The sequence below is a fragment of the Nyctereutes procyonoides genome, unplaced genomic scaffold (assembly GCF_905146905.1).
Source record: "Nyctereutes procyonoides isolate TBG_1078 unplaced genomic scaffold, NYPRO_anot_genome, whole genome shotgun sequence".
In the NCBI taxonomy this organism is placed as follows: Eukaryota; Metazoa; Chordata; class Mammalia; order Carnivora; family Canidae; genus Nyctereutes; species Nyctereutes procyonoides.
The window spans coordinates 6703517-6719612 of NW_026575151.1; the positions used below are offsets into that span (position 1 = coordinate 6703517).

Here is a 16096-nt window from a genome sequence, read left to right on the forward strand (position 1 = left end):
TGCAGCATCTGACTTGGGGGCCTGAGGTGGAACAAGGCATTTGCCTTTTTTTAAAGCCTTCACTGGTGGTTCTGGTGTGCAGACAGTGTCCAGAGGGATCACGGATTGTTTGGCTGGGTCCAGAGGTCTTAAAAGAATGGACCGGAAGAAGGCCTAGCTAGAGGGTTCCTCCAGGTATTGCAGGCAGAAATGTGTGGCATAGAGGGGATGGAGTGGGGAGGTCCTCGCATCAGAGCTGGGGTTCATTCATGGATGGGACTCAAGCAATTCTTAACTTTGAGGGATTCACAGATCACCTTGAGAGTGGGATGGAAAAGTCACTCTCCTCAGAAAAATACACAGAGGCTGACCCCAGGACGTTTAGTGCATACTTGCAAGAGATCCTAGAGTAGAATCAAGTTTTTGTTGTTTTAACCAGACAGATCACGTTCGCTTTTGTGAAGGTAAGGTCCCTGGTCTCCAGAAGCTCACAGTCTAGTAGCTAAGAGAAAACCGTAGCAGTAAATCAGTATACGCCACCGCAGGCAATGACCGCAAGAGTCGTGGGGGAAGGGAGATTTCTGGAAATGTGGAATGGGAGAATTCGAACCCTGTGCTTTGAGAGGCAACAGGTGAGACGAGGCCCTTCCCAGCCCCAAATAAAAGAATGGCAGTCGCCCTGGCTGAGGCCGGTCGACGAGCAGGTCCTACTGGGGGGGCCCCGCAGGCTGCGTCACCGGGGAGCGTGCGGTGCTGCTGGAGGCCCTGACGCGGGGCGCCGGCAGGCGGGGGGGGGGGTGACACCGCGGGCGGCAAGGTCTGTAACAGACTGAGACGAGGCGCGGGAGAAGGGCGAAGGCGGCGCCGAGGGCACGGCCTGGGCGGCTGCTCCGCGCGGGGACCGAAGGTGGCCGCGCGTTGGCGCCCGACGGAGACGGCGGACCGCGGGGAGCGCGGAGCGGCGCAGAGCCCCGGGCGGGGGCGGGGGCGGGGGCGGGGGCGGGGGTTCTGGCTGCTCCGGGCCGAGCCCTAGGCGCGGGGACCGGGGAGCCGGCCGAAGGTGATGGCCGCCAGGCGGAGGACCCCAGGTTCCGTCGTTCCTTTTGTCGGGTGAGGAGCGCAGAGCCAACGGCCCCACAAAGGCTCGGGAAAGCGGAGCTCCGCGGTGCGCGCGCCGCTGCAGTCCCGGTAACTCCCGGGGCCGGGGCCGGCCGGGGCCGGGGCCGGGGCCGGGCGTGGGGGCTCAGCGCTCGGGGGAGGCCTCGCGGCGGGGACCCCAGAATAAGTCGGGGGCGGGCCGCGGGGGGGGGGGGACGGGAGGGCGGGCGGGCGAGCAGATCCCACCCCTTCCTGAAGGAAGCGCCCTCCTCGCCGCCGCCGCCGCCGCCGGTCCCGGCCCCGGCCCCGGCCCCGGCCCCGCGAGGCGACCGCGGCCCCCGCCGCAGCGGAGCAGGTAGGCGCGGCGCCCCCTCCTCCACCTGGGCCGCGGGGCAGCGGGGGCGGCCGGCCGGGAGGCGGAGGCGGAGGCGGAGGCGGAGGCGGAGGCCGGGGCGGCGGGCGCTGCAGCGGGGCTCGCGCGGCGGGTGCGGGTCCTCCGGGCCGCGGGGGCGCTGCCCCGCTCTGCTCTGCGCCGGCACTCGGAGCGCCCCGGGCGCGGGCCCACCCGCCCCAGGCCCCCGGACGGCAGCGCGCGGGTCCCCGCCGCGCCCGGTCCCCGCCGCCGCCGCCGCGCTGTCCGCCGAGCCCCGCGCCGCCCGCCCGCTGCGGCCCCGTCCGGTCTTTTGACAGGTGTCCCGCCCGCGGCCCCACCCGGAGACCCAGGCCTTCTGTGGTCGGGCGGACCGCGGTCGGGAGCGACCCCAAATCCGGCCCCCGGGTCGCCCCGCCACTCGCTGTTGACTTTACGGTGAGCCGGGCAGGCGGGCTCGGAACAGGGAGCCGGGCGGGAGGCTCGAACCCGCCTCGCCGTGCACCGCCCCCCACCCTGAACCACTCGTGCTTCCCTCCCCTGGGCGCCGCCTGGGAAGATGTGGGGTTTTCGGTTTCCCCGCGGAGGCAGGCAGCGGGGTGGGCGTGGGGGTATCGAGGCTGTTGGGGCATCCATTGCAATAAGAAAGTGATTAGCTCCAGACTTTGGAGAAAGACCTTGTTTAGTGGTTTTCTCCCCCTCAGATGAATCAAATCGAGAATGAGTGTTTTCCCCATTTTAAAATCTTATTTCCTTTCTGTCTACTCACCCCATTCTCCGCCCACCCCTACCTCCAGAGCGCTTTCTTATAATATCCCAAACACTTCGCTGATTTTTTGTCAGGTTTATTCCGGCCAGATCGTCTTTCACGGGTGAGCCAGGATTTTGACTGCAAATGTGAGGACGTAGCCGGTTGGGGTGGAAGCCTTTCCTTGAGTGAACCTATTTCGAATTGCAAGGTCTTGTTTGGGAACCAAATATACTAATGATACTTTTTTTTTTTTTTAAGTATTGGACCCGTTACAATAACAAAGCTAAACGGTAATAGTAGTTTCTGTTTCTTCATTTATAATAGTAGTTTCTGTTTTCTTCATTTATCTGCTTTAATCAAAGCCCAAGTTTTTGATAATGCAAGACATTGTAACACAGTTCATCAAAAAGATAGGCAAATGTGAATGTATAAATTCCTGGTAGCAGTTAATAAGTTGACCTACTTAAAGTTTTCAAGAAAAAATTGGTAGGCTCGTCTGTGTGATATTTGCAGATCAAAGAATTTTAGGCTCAGCTCTCATGCATTAAATCCCAAACTTTTTTTCCATGTGTTCTAGAGACACCATGTTTCTAAGATTAGCTGTAGCTGTCATCTCTTAACTAGAAATGTGAGTTTAATCTTCAAGACATACATAGCATAGGAATTTTAATGGTGTGTCCTTTATTTATACATTATTTAGTAAATGTTTTGCAAGCTCCCCAAGATGGATGCTCAAAAAACTGGACATTATAAATAAAAGAATAAGGAAATTTTGCAAACAACAATAACTACGTGGTAGATGTTATGACATTGAACAAACATATTAAAGGATTTGGAAAGTGCATGTTTATTAAATCTGCCATGAGCAGAAGGCAATCTGTTTAGATTATTGGAATTAAAGTGTCTTTACAGCAATTGCTTAATTCACGTATTTCTCATCAAAATGCCTTTCACAGATTGCTTTGTGGAGGAGATAGTTTGCTCTGTGGAATAATTTTTTGTATGAGCATAATAATGCCTCATGTTTGGCTTTGTTATAGAACTACCACAATCAAGTTTACAATGACCTTGCAGGGGGGTTTTATGCATACTTTACCTGCTTTGTCTTCATCAACAGCGACAGCACTTTGCTTTACTCTCTTGTCTATACCCCTGCTTTGTTTCCCCTGTGACCTAAGCACACCTCTGCAGTACAATGACCAGATTAGCAGGGCAGCCTGCAGTCATGAAAGAGGAAAAGCTAGCTGGCCCCTGCAATTTTAGCCATTTGCTTTCAGTATAATCTGGCCACTAGCGATCATTTCAGTAACCAATTAAGCAAGACAGACACTGACAAGATAATGTATTACCTCTCAGTCTTCCCCTTCCCCAGAAGAATCTACAGCACTCAGAATCCACACTACAGTGGTAATTGGGGTCTGAGGGGCTCAAAGAAGGTATGTGTGCTAAAGTTCTCAAAATGTGGTACAAAGACCAAGTGTTACTGAATCTGGGTCTAAATTTATGAAAAGGCTAGGAACACACTCCGGTGTTTAATAAATATTGTCCTTTTCCAGAGGGTGACAACAGGGGGGCGTCCCTACTTACTTTAACTGCAGACTTTTCTTCGTGGATCTGATGGTGCCATGTGTCTTTATGGTTTTTCATAAATTGCTCTAAGTACCTTCAAACTAGCTCATAAGTTAGTAGAATTTTAAAAATTGTTATTATCTCCGAGTATCATTTCCCGGCACGTTTGGATTTTGAAAGATAACTTGTGGCATGGAAAGTCTTAATGCAAGGAGATTTTAGTCCAGTGGAATGATATTCTGAGATAATAATGGAATCTTTAGGGCTGCCTCGGAGGTTCAGTCAGTTAAGTGGCTGCCTTCAGCTCAGATCATGATCCCAGGGTCCTGGGATCCAGCCCAATGTTTTGGGCTCCCTGCTCCTCCAGGAGCCCTCTTCTCTCTCTCCCTCTGCTGCTCCCCCTGCTTGTGCTCTCTTGCTCACTGTCAAATAAATAAGTAAAATCTTTAGAGAAAATAGAATCTTTGGGCACTAGCCCTAAAATATCAATCTCACAGTAGTCAAGTCAAATCAGCTCTGCTGAGTTGGTTTGGAACTCTTTTACCAAGTAAGAAATTAACAGTTTTCTTTTAGCATTTGTAATTGGTCTTTTTCTAACATAGAAAAAGCACTAACGTAGTGCTGTCCAATAAAACTTTCTGTAGTTCCATAATTTGTTCAAGGTGCTAGCCACAGGCCATTGAGCACTTGAAATATGTCTAGTACAACTGAGGAACTCAACTTTAATTCTTATTTTTTTAAAATTTTATTTATTCATTTATTTATTTAGAGAGCATGAGTGGGGGCGTGGGGGCAGAGGGAGACAGAGAGAGAATCCCAAGCAGATTCCAAGCTAAGTGAGGAGCCCAACTCAGGGCTCAATCTCACAGTCCTGAGATCATGTGCCTACATCAAGAGTTGGACACTTAAGCAGCTGAGCCACCCAGGTACCCCTGATGGCAATTATTCTTTAGAAGAAAGTGGAAATAGGCATTGATAGAACCAGGAATTAAGATTTCACTCTGTCATCCTATTGTTACAAAAACAACACTAGCATTTATTCTAAAGAAGGTGTGTATGTGTTTTTTTTTTTTTTAAAGATTTTATTTATTTATAGAGACAGGGAGACAGAGAGAGAGAGACAGGCAGAGGGAGAAGCAGTCTCCATGCAGAGAGCCTGATGTGGGACTCGATCCAGGGTCTCCAGGATCACGCCCTGGGCTGCAGGCAGCGCTGAACCGCTACGCCACTGGGGCTGCCCTAAAGTAGATGTTTTATGCTGCTGTTCTATTCCACTCTAAAAATAAAGTTTCCCTTTTTAATTTATATGTATTTTCTAGCCACAAAAATAAACATCGCCCAGAGTTATTCAGATGCTTGGCCGCATGTGTCTGTGCTTTTGAACTTCCTTCAATTTGCTCTCTTGCACATTATAGAACCATTTGTTCTTTTTTTTTTTTAAGATTTTGTTTATTTATTCATGAGAGACAGCCAGAGAGAGAGAAAGAGAGAGAGAGAGAGAGAGGCAGAGACACAGGCAGAGGGAGAAGCAGGCATCATACAGAGAGCCCGACGTGGAACTCGATCCCCGGTCTCCAGGATCAGGCCCTGGGGTGAAGGCGACAGTAAACCGCTGAGCCACGCGGGCTGCCCTCACTTATTCTTTTTATTAAAAAACATTTTATTTATTTATTTATTTATTTATTTATTTATTTATTTATTTGAGAGAGAGAGAGAGAACACAAGTGAGAAGGAGGGACAGAGGGAGAAGCAGACACCCTGCTGAGCAGGGAGCCTGCCACGGGACTCAACCCCAGCACCCTGAAATCATGACCTGGGCCCAAGGCAGAAGCTTAACTGATTGAGCCACTGAGGCACCCCTAGAATCATTTATTCTTAAAGTCAGTTTCTATACTTTTAAATTTATCAGGGGAGGGGATATTTGGAGAAAGTTAGGAGGTAGAGGGAGGGTGATGTACAACCATTTCCCCTTAAAATCTCCATTCCTCTCTAACAGTCACAGAAACCCTGTGGAAAATCCAACAAGTGAGTATCCCTGCCTCAAGGAGTGGCTGAAGCCACTTGGGGATCCTTGCATAAATTTAGGAAATGTTGCATATAATCATTTTTTTTTGAGATTTACAATGCACAAGTACATGATAAAGCCTCTAAGATGAGATACATTTAATTGTTAAACTTTTTTATTAGGTTTCCAAAAAATTTTCATACAACCCTTACAGTATTTTTCAAACCATACGTCCTGAGTCATGAAATTGATATAAAAGGTTAGAGTCAGGGTTTTTTGTTTTGTTTTTTTTTAATGAAATAGAATATACAGCAGAATAGGAATTATCACTATGGATCCCTGTTAGTGGGGCCTGTGAGTGACTGATGAAATTTTTCTTTCTCCCATGTATGGCAAATCCAAGGCCACAGGGAGGGTGGTGATTAAAAGCACTACATTAACAGGACCCTTGGGTTCAAATCCTGACTCTGCACTGGGCCGAGTGCTTATACAGTAAGGACTGTATAAGCTGGGTCATTATTTATAGTATTATTATGTGTATATCTTAGATCATGATATACTGCCTATATATTAGATCATGATACTGCCTTTGAAACTAGGCTTGGGCCCACATTGGGGAAACACTGATCTAAGACACATGTAATCACTAATAATAACAAGCAAATCATTGAGTACTTCCCAAGGGCTCTATGCTGAATGCTTTACATGTGTTATTTTGATTCTCACAACAGCCCTGTAAGTACTGCCACATTCCCACAGGACCTCCATCCTGGGAAGTCACAGAGGCAGGATATGAGCCCCAGGTAGTCTGGTGACAGCATCCGTGAGTTCAACCACTTCACCTTCCGTATATTGCAGTGTAACAGTGATACACAGAAGGACATCGGAGACCTTGAGGTTCAAACATTGTCTCACATTGCACAAGTACAGAAATGAGCAGACCACAGCTGTTTTCTCTGTAAGATGAGTTCTGGTGGGTGAGAGAGGAGTCATTGCATTATATTAAGGCCAGGAGAGACCTCACTGCTGCCAGCCTGTGGCCTCTGAAAGTGAATGGCCTTGGTCAGGAAGCCTGGTGACCAAAGAAACCCAGTGACCCTGAGAATGACTACAAATTATGCAGACTTCTTTCCCTCCTAACTAACCACTTCTGCATACTGCTTTGTAGCAAATTGTCACAAATAGCCTAAATAGATAATGTCTGTCCCATAAGTCTCCCACTTTTTACTACATTCTAAATTGTTTTTTCAGAAACCCCTTGCCTATAAGTGCTTCATGGTATGAAACTAATATGTTTCAGATGTTCAACATTATGATTAGGTATTTATATTTATTGCAAGATGACTAAGTCTAGTTAACATCCCTCACCACATATAGTTACAAATTTTTTTCTTGAGATGAGAACTTTTGATATCTACTCTCTTAGCAACCTTCAAATATACAATCAATGCTATTAACTATAGTCACCATGCTATCCATTATATCCCCAAGATTTACTTATTTTATAACTGGAAGTTTGTACCTCTTGATTTAATTTTTAATACAATAAATGGAAAACAATGTTGTTTTAAGAATTTTATGTACAAGGAGAGGTCTTAAAATGAGGCTGGAAATCTTTTTTTTTTCTTCCCCTAGTGCAATCTAGAAAGTTAAGCTAAATTCATTTTGGAGGTAGATTTCAGTTTTCCCTAAAGGTTAAACTAAATATAAGTGATCATAGCTCACTGGCTGGCTCAGCAGTTGAGCATCTGTCTTTGGCTCAGGGTATGATCCTGGGGTTCCAGGATCGAATCCCGCATCGGGATCCCTGTGAGGAGCCTGCTTCTCCCTCTGCCTATGTCTCTGCCTCTCTCTGTGTCTCTCATGAATAAATAAATAAAATCTTTAAAAAAATATAAGTGATCGCATGTCCATAAGACTTCCTCAGGTAGAATAGAAGAGGCAGCAGCTTGTCGTCATGATTACTTTTCTTTTTCTTCTTTAAAAACTACAGAATGTCTGGGGATCCCTGGATGGCTCAGCAGTTTGGCGCCTGCCTTCAGCCCAGGGCGTGATCCTGGAGACCCAGGATTGAGTCTCTCATTGGGCTCCCTGAATGGAGCCTGCTTCTCGCTGTGCCTGTGTCTCTACCTCTCTCTCTGTGTGTCTCTCATGAATAAATAAATAATATCTTTAAAAAAACCCAAAAAACTACAGAATGTCCTTGAGACATTCAGATTTTCTTCAAGGCTGCAGAGTCGTCCACTCTGAAGACAGTGATACAAACTCTACCTGTGGAATACAAAGGAGTACAGTGAAGTGTCTTTGAAAAAGCATTGAAAGTCATGTAATACTTTTAGGCAAGTGTAGACAAAGCTTAAGAAGTAATTGTGATTAACTATGGCAGTAGAGGAAATTAGCCTGTAGTTTAAATGGTGTTATTTAACTGCAGTAATTATAATGAATTAAAATGGTTTTCAACTGAATATAAACATAAATGTCTCCGAAAATAGCATAAGCTTACTATTCATCAAACATATCATTTATTAACAAAGCAATTACTTCCTGGTTTTCTTTTGACACTTATAATGACTTAGCTTCCAAAGAAATATTTTAAGTAGTAATAATTGGAAGTTTTAAAGCATAAATTAAAACTGTACATAGCCAAGGGGCACCTGGCTGGCTCAGTTAGTAGAGCATGCAGCGCTTCATCTGGGGGGGGGGGTAATAAGTTCAAGCCCCATGTTAGGGCAAGAGATTATTTATTTATTTATTTATTTATTTATTTATTTAGAGATTATTTTTAGAAAAACAAAAATGAGCACTTGGGTGTCTCGGTTGGTTAAGCATCCAGGTCTTGGTGTCAGCTCAGGTCTTGATCTCAGGATTATGAGTCCAAGCCCTGTGTTGGGCTCTAAACTGGGACTAGAACCTACAGAAAAAGTAAAAAACAAAGAAAAAAAAAACAAGGAAAAAAAACTGTACATTGCCAAAATGGGCATAATATTATTTAAATGGGGCTTGTTACTAAGACAGTCTTTCAAATTATTTTTCATTCTGTGATTCATGAGTGAAAGGTGTTAAGAAATATTGATACCATTGTAAAGCATTTTATTTTATTTTTTTAAAAGATTTTATTTATTTATTCATGAGAAACACACACACACAGAGAGGCAGAGACATAGGCAGAGAGAGAAGCAGGCTCCATGCAGGGATCCTGACGTGGGACTCGCATGAATAAATAAATAAAATCTTTAAAAAAAAAACTTAAATTATATTTACATGGAAACACTGGTAACTAAAATATACCTACATGAAGTGGCAGGAATATTAACTTATGGGTGACGATTTTTCTTTCTTGTGGCATTATGTTCCCTCATGCCCTAGACTTATGTCATTTTGAAAAATTTTCCAGTCTTGTCAGTGACAGCACAGAGTTCACAAGAACAATATATATCGCCCTGTAATTTTAGTAGCTAATAGAATTGTTCCTGAATAATCTGATTATTTTTTCTATGACATTTTGATTTTTGTTTTTCCATTTTAATTTGAGCTTATATGTGGCATAAAAATCTATTTATATGTAGAGGAATGAGTTGCCATTTGTATACCAAAATTTGTATTTCCTATGTATGCATGTAAAAACAATGACAAATTTTTTCCATTAACTGATTTGGGGAAAGGATACCATTGTGATCAAATAGTGCCACACAGTGATCAGGCCATTGAACCAGTGAGTGTTCACTTATAGGGCCATAAATTTGGCAGTTCCGAAATGGTGTTCTTTATTAGCTATTGGACAATATTTGTGAAATTCCTAGCATGGTCCCTCGTCCAGAGTATCTTTTTTTCTTCACTGTTACTTCCTCTTTATTCATAACATAGGTTTTAACTCATTTCATCACATGAGAAATTAAAGAGGATTGTTTTCAATGATAACGGCTCCCCTACTGAGCATTTCTAAGAGCTAGAAAAAGCCTTAGGAAGTCAGATAATTTATTTCTTAGACTCTTGGCATGACCACAGTCATCACAGAAAAATGATGTGTAGACCCCATTCTACTTTTAGCCTATGAATATTTTACACTTGTTCTTGACATATTTTCTATCGAGGCTGACTTAACAGGACTCTGATGTTGAACCTATGCTCACTTCAGTTTCAAGTATCTCCTGCTTTTCTTGCTTGTGGCATGTTTACTTTGTCTTTCCAGTTCAACCATTGTTTCTTCGCATATAGAAATTATATAATTTTTTGTACCCCACTGAGTTGTCTCAGGAGGGAGGTTGGCAAACTATTTTGTAAATAAAGTTTTATTGGAATACAGCCATGCCCATTGGTTGCATATTACCTGTGACTGCTTCTGTGCTACCACCATAGAGTCAAGAAGTTGAAACAGCTCATCTGGCATATAAAGCTGGAAATCTCTACTATCTGGTTCTATATAGGAAAAGTTTATCAACCCCTGTTCCTATGATACTCTTCTTATGGGATCCTTGAAGAAACTGTGAAAAAAAAATGGCCTATTATAAATCGTGTATAGTTAATTGCTTCATCTAGGAGCAGATTTCACATCTGAATGACTAAATAAGTGACTAAAATCTTCTCTCTTCCTATTGTACTATCCACTGGCTATGAAAGAAGGTGTCATCAGCACAGGCTTGGGTATTATTCAGACCTGGGTCACTAGTTGTGTAACCTTGAATAAGTTACTTAATCCTGTTTAAACTATTATAGATACTGTGGTACCTACTGTTATTAGACAGTTCTTTGTGCATCCCATGACAGGTCTTTACAAAGAGAGGTACTGACTGCACTTTTGTCCTAAGGATGTTTGTGTAGTGAACAGTCTTGGATGAGAGAGGTAGTGTTGCCCTCTGAAGCAAAAGGCGGGCATGCTTACATCTATTATGAGTTTCCCCAGGTCAGGGTTCCTCTCCAGGAATGCTGTTCACTATGTTTGCAGGTGTCACATGGCCCTCTTTTTGACACCCAGCAGGAATTAGAGCTGGAAAACTGTTACAAGAAAATGCAGATACTCCAGCTACTGCTATTGCTGAGAGTAATAAAGTCTTTTGTCCCTGACCCAGAAGTCCTGAGTCTTCTCCCAGCATCCATGAAACTGTAGCAGGATTACTCGTGCAAATAGCATAAAATCCCAGACCTTTCCACTTCTTAGACAACCTATTGTGTGGGGTTATTATGAAACTTGAGTAAGATAATGAATATAAGACATTTAACACAGTGCCTGGCAGATAGTAAGTGCCCAATACATGTTAGCCATGAATTATTACCTAGCTGGTTATGAACTCTGAGGTGTGAGGTTGATCCCCAGGTTTGCGTGTCCAACTTATATCTTGAGATACTAGTTTTTCAAATTGCCAGTCACCAAGGCTGTGAAAACATGAAGTAGATTGATTTTTATAATGAAACAGAAAATACAATATAATAGAATAATAAAGAAAATATCCAAGTGCCAAATTTGTAGTAAGGATAAATATTGACTTGTAAAACATTAAGTTTCAATTATATTCATATATATCTGTATATTGGGTTGTAATGTAAAATATTTTTGTTTGCTGTCAGTCACTATCAAAAAAAGTTGGAAAGCCACTGCTGCCCTAATACATATCTGGGGCTGTTCGGAAGAACTTTTGTTCATTCCTGTCGTAGTTCTCATTCTAGAAAAGGGGTATAAAGGGCCACACTCAGTCATCTAGGTGTGGCTGCTGAGAAGGAATGAGCAGAAGTACAGTTTGTTTACCCTCTGCAAACGATTTTGCCCATGGTTAGCAGAAAATGAATATAGCCACAAGTTATTTTCAGAAAAAAGGGATTTGTTGTTGTTAGCATTAGCCAATAGAACTTTCTATGGTAATGGAAATGTTCTGTTTCCACACTATGCAATTCATCAGCCACTCTCTATTGAGCACTTGAGTGTGCAACTGAGGAATTGAACTTTTAGTTAAAATTTTTAAAAATTTGGATTAATTTAAATAGCCATGCGGGGCTCTTGGACAATGCAGTTTTATTTAGATTGAAAAAGCTGTGGTTTCCTCCAGTACAATTAACTGTGTGATTTGGCTTCTGTTATCCTCCCAAAGTGTGGTGCCCTTCCACTGGGTTGTTCAAACAACCAGTGACCCTTGGCCATGGCTTGCCTGGGCAGACTTTGGGGTGAAGACATGCCTGAAGTGTGGCTACCTTGGACAGCGCCATGTGCCAGGAGAAAATGTCAAGTTGCTGGGGGTAGAGATTCTCAACCCTGGCAAGTAAACAATAGGATCATCCAAAGAGCTGTAAAAATCCAGGCTGCACTTTAGACCAAATCAGACATTTTTTAAAAGTTCCCTGGGTGCTCTTTCATGTTCTCATCTGGGAAGCATGACAGGTTGTCAGGGTAGCCTGTGCACTTCAGTGCTCCATCATAGTATCACAGGTTTGCCTGTGGTCAGAGGGGCGGGGGAATGGACACACAACAGACAGTGGATCCCTCTTATCTTAAACATAAAGGCTCCAACTTATCTTTGGTGCTGGGAGCTGAGCTGTTTCCCACCTGATTGCCCTCGCAACAGAAGTCCCATTGCTCAGTGGACCAAAGTATGAATTTGGGTATGACAAAATTGAGCTTCAAAGAAGAAAAATAGGCTCTTATTGATCTGATTCACCTGTGCAGTGATTTCCATTTATATATCCAGCAAACATTTATAGACACTCTCCTGTGTGTTTGATAAGCTGTGCTTGCTCAGTCTAGTGGGGGAGACCGACATGTAAATAGTTATCATACAGTTGGGTAAGTGTAATATGGAGAGAAGAATCACTGGGTGCCGTGAGAGCACCTACAAGGGGGTAGCTTTCCTGGATAGAGAGAGAGATATCAGGGGGCTTCTAAGAGATAGTGACAAGCAAGCCAAGTCTCCTAGGATCAGAAGTGGTCACATGAAAAAGGAGAAAATAAACAAAAGAACAGATACAGCCAGGGAGGAGGCCCTGGCCTACATTTTCTGTCCCACTAAGACTGAACCCTGTAAGATAGCTCCCTTCTGAGGAAGACCCTCCTTGCAGTTTTAGCAAACTTCATGGGATATCCTTATCCTAACTGGGCTTTATCATTTATTCATTCACTCATCCATTTATTCCTTCATTCAACAAGTGTGACTTCTTGAAGTATTATTATATGCAGACATCATCTAGGTGCTGGTGTTAGAGCAGTGAACAAAACAGACAGCGTTCCTGCCCTTGGGGAGCTTTACATTCTATTGGAGAAGACCAGCCAGAAGTAGACAGTAAAGAATAGTATAGTGTGGGATCAGTGTGTTAAGGAAAAAAAAGAAATCATGGTAAAGAATTTGGAAATACCTGAGAATGTGCTCTGAGAACTAGAAGTGTCATAGCATGCTATCTCTCTGCAAACTTAATAGCATTTCTTACCACTTTTCTGAAACTAGACCTGAGCCCTGCAGTCATTCTCTTTCCTTTGTTCAAGTCTGGACAACCACCTGTGTCCATAACCCTATGACCTCCTACCTCTTGCACAATCTGTGTCATTAAGACTCCTCATACCCACCTCCCTTACCCCCATATGTCACATCTTGTGTTTTCACTCTTTAACACTTTCACTTGTGGTCCTCTGTTGATTCCCCCCCATTCTTGTCCTCTGCACCCCAGGGATTCCATGGTTAATAAAGCCCTTGGCCTTTTGGCTGACTGCTCTTTCGCTCTTCTATATTGGTCACTACATGTAAAGGCATGTCATCACCATCTTAAGGCCAAACAGGGTAAACCACCTTCCACAGTTTCTCAGCACTGCTCTCTGTCCAGCTCCCAGTCACTTCATTTCCTGAGGAACTGAGAACCTGGCCCCGCATCTTCCCTGCCTCCCTTCCTCCCTGAGTCTTGTCATAACCTTTGGCGATGGCACCATCCTGGATCATCTGACCATAAATCTGTTCTCCAAATCCACTGGACCTTTTTAGTATTCCAACTAAATCCATAGCTGTTTTCTCCCAACCTTCCACCCAAATTCTTATCCAGTTGGTACTTTTTCACCTCAGAAATCTTAACCTCAGTGTCCCGTTCTCTGAGCGTACTATGTATCCTTCCAGCTGTACCATACCCTACTCCCTCCACGTCTTTAATTTCATTGAGGTGTCTAGTCTCTTGACTTCCTTCAACTGCCCCAACTCTTCCTTATAAATGCAAATATAGTCATGTCCACCTTCACATCCTTTCCTCAGAGGATGTGGTATCCATTTTTCTGAATACTTTTCATCTTTTTTCTGATCTGTACCTTCTAAAGTATTTACAGTGAGCACACCTCCCAGTTGTAAAAACCAAAGGAGAGAGGCCTCCAGTGGCTCTTCATCAACTACAGAGGAGTCATTCTCATGATTGGCACCTGCTCCCCCCAACCCAGCTCATCTTCTACCACTCTCTGCTCTGAGCACCACAAACCTCTGCTTCCTGCATACACTAGTTGGATGCCTTGGAACCCCTATGCATGCTACAGACTGCAGCGGCAAGGGAGGCTTCCACATCCCCAAACACTCAGCCCAGGGTCATTTCCTCTTTCCCCCGCCCCCCCCCCACCTCCTAGTGCCAAGTCAGTTGCTCCCTCTGGAGCTCCCTCATTCCCCATACAAGTCTCTGGTGCTGCACTTCTTTCCAGATTCACTATGAGCTGCTTGGGGGCAGGGACTCTATTTATCTGTGTATTCTCAGCAGTTAGCTCAGAGCCTGGCAAACACCCTTAGCAGCTTGGGGAGCCTCTGGTCATTTGGAGGGGCTGGATCACAGGATGCTCAGAAACGAGGTTGCAAAGTAGATGGAAGACTTGCCCCCAGGCCCTTCTTCCACTACTTGCTGCTGCCCCTTGCATGAACAAGGTCTTTACCTTGTATTCAAAAATACTTTACATTTTACTACAAATAAATTTGATTTTAAAATCATTGAAAGATACGACATTTTTATCTTAATAATTCTGGTGAACTCTGGCCCATATCGTTGGTCACATGGACCATGCCCGGTCTCCTGTTGTGTTGGGCTCATAATGCATGTTCGGCAAATCCCTGTTAATCTTCTTGATAACCCTACTAGCTCCCTATGATCAAACCTCTCTTCCTTAAATTCAGCTACTTTGGCAGCAGGCTGGAACAGGAGTTATTTAAGGCATGGGAGGCCTTTATTATTACCCCCCCCCCAATGTCATTGGATAGTGACTAGCAGCCTATACTACATGTATGATTGGTCCTGATCAAGATCCTTTGGAGAAATAAAGGAGTAACAAGATGTACTACTGGCATGGCTTTGAGCACCCTGGTAGGGTAAAGACAGCTAATGAATGCTTGCTGCCCTTCATCTTGCTACTACACCGGACTGGCAGCTAACATCATATTGTGAGTAATAGTTGTTCACACTGAGGAACTGTAATGGCCACAAAAACTTGGTAAAACACATTTCACAGGCTAGTACAGTTAAGTAGTTTTGGATAGTTCCCTCCCATATAAATGGAGGATTCTAGGCCTTCCATAGGGGGCATGAAAGGGGCAGAAGGGAAAATGAGAAATTCTTGGGGAACTTAATTGGTTGGGGCCATCTTGAGCTTCTCAACCCACAAGGATTTATACTGGTTTTTCTTAAAGAAAGTGGCCTGATGTGAGTGATTCACCCAACGCACCTGAAATAGTTTTAGCAAAAATTATTAATGATAGGAAACTTAGTATCTGAAAGGATACATTTTTCAACAGTTGAACCAACGTGTGGTTCATTGGCCTATTACATACGAATCACAATGGCTTCCTTCTTACCCTTCTTACCCAGACCAGGCTCTGTTGAAGCTTGGCCAGACTAGATAGCCCTGGTTATGATACTATTGTCTGATTTTCTTTTATTTTTGCCCAGTAGGCCACAAAAAGGAAATTACAACATTACTCAGAATAAACAGACTTGGAGATGTTAATAGCAGCCATTAAGTCCGGGCCTACCCACCGTCTATACTGGCTATGTGCTTTGATATGTTACTTAACTTATGGAAGCTGAGAGTTGCTGTTGTTCATCAATACAATGTGGACTTATTTGTCTGGCTCACTGACTAGCCTGTAAGTTTCTTCACTGTGGGGGTTGTGCCTCAACCATCCTTAGAAACTCAGTACTTGGGGGACAAGGCCTAGCAGGTAAGAGTTCTACGAATATTTGTCAAGCAAATCAGATTCATCTTACTTACTTATCATTGGTTGTTTTGAAGAGCAGGTGGGATGTGCAGCAGTAGAGTGTAGTATTGGGAGCAAAGGCTCTGGAGTTGGCCCCCTGGGTCCCAGTCCTGGCTCCAGCATTCCCAGCAATGTGACAT

At 44.2% G+C, this 16096-nt stretch overlaps 1 protein-coding gene across 3 annotated transcripts in view; it reads left to right on the plus strand.

Moving 5' to 3' along the window:
• Nucleotides 1–1002: 1002 nt before the first annotated feature.
• Nucleotides 1003–16096, plus strand: part of TMEM150C (transmembrane protein 150C) — a 73865-nt gene continuing 58771 nt past the window's right edge. The window contains exon 1 of one of the 3 annotated variants that reach the window (XM_055313165.1): nt 1003–1167. Coding sequence is in view for 1 of the 3 variants with exons in the window: in XM_055313164.1 (XP_055169139.1) it covers nt 1043–1089 (47 nt within the window). In the remaining 2 variants the exon portion in view is untranslated. Of the gene's footprint in view, nt 1168–1361; nt 1433–16096 lie in introns of those variants that run through there. The other 2 variants (XM_055313164.1, XM_055313166.1) reach the window with 2 other exon arrangements.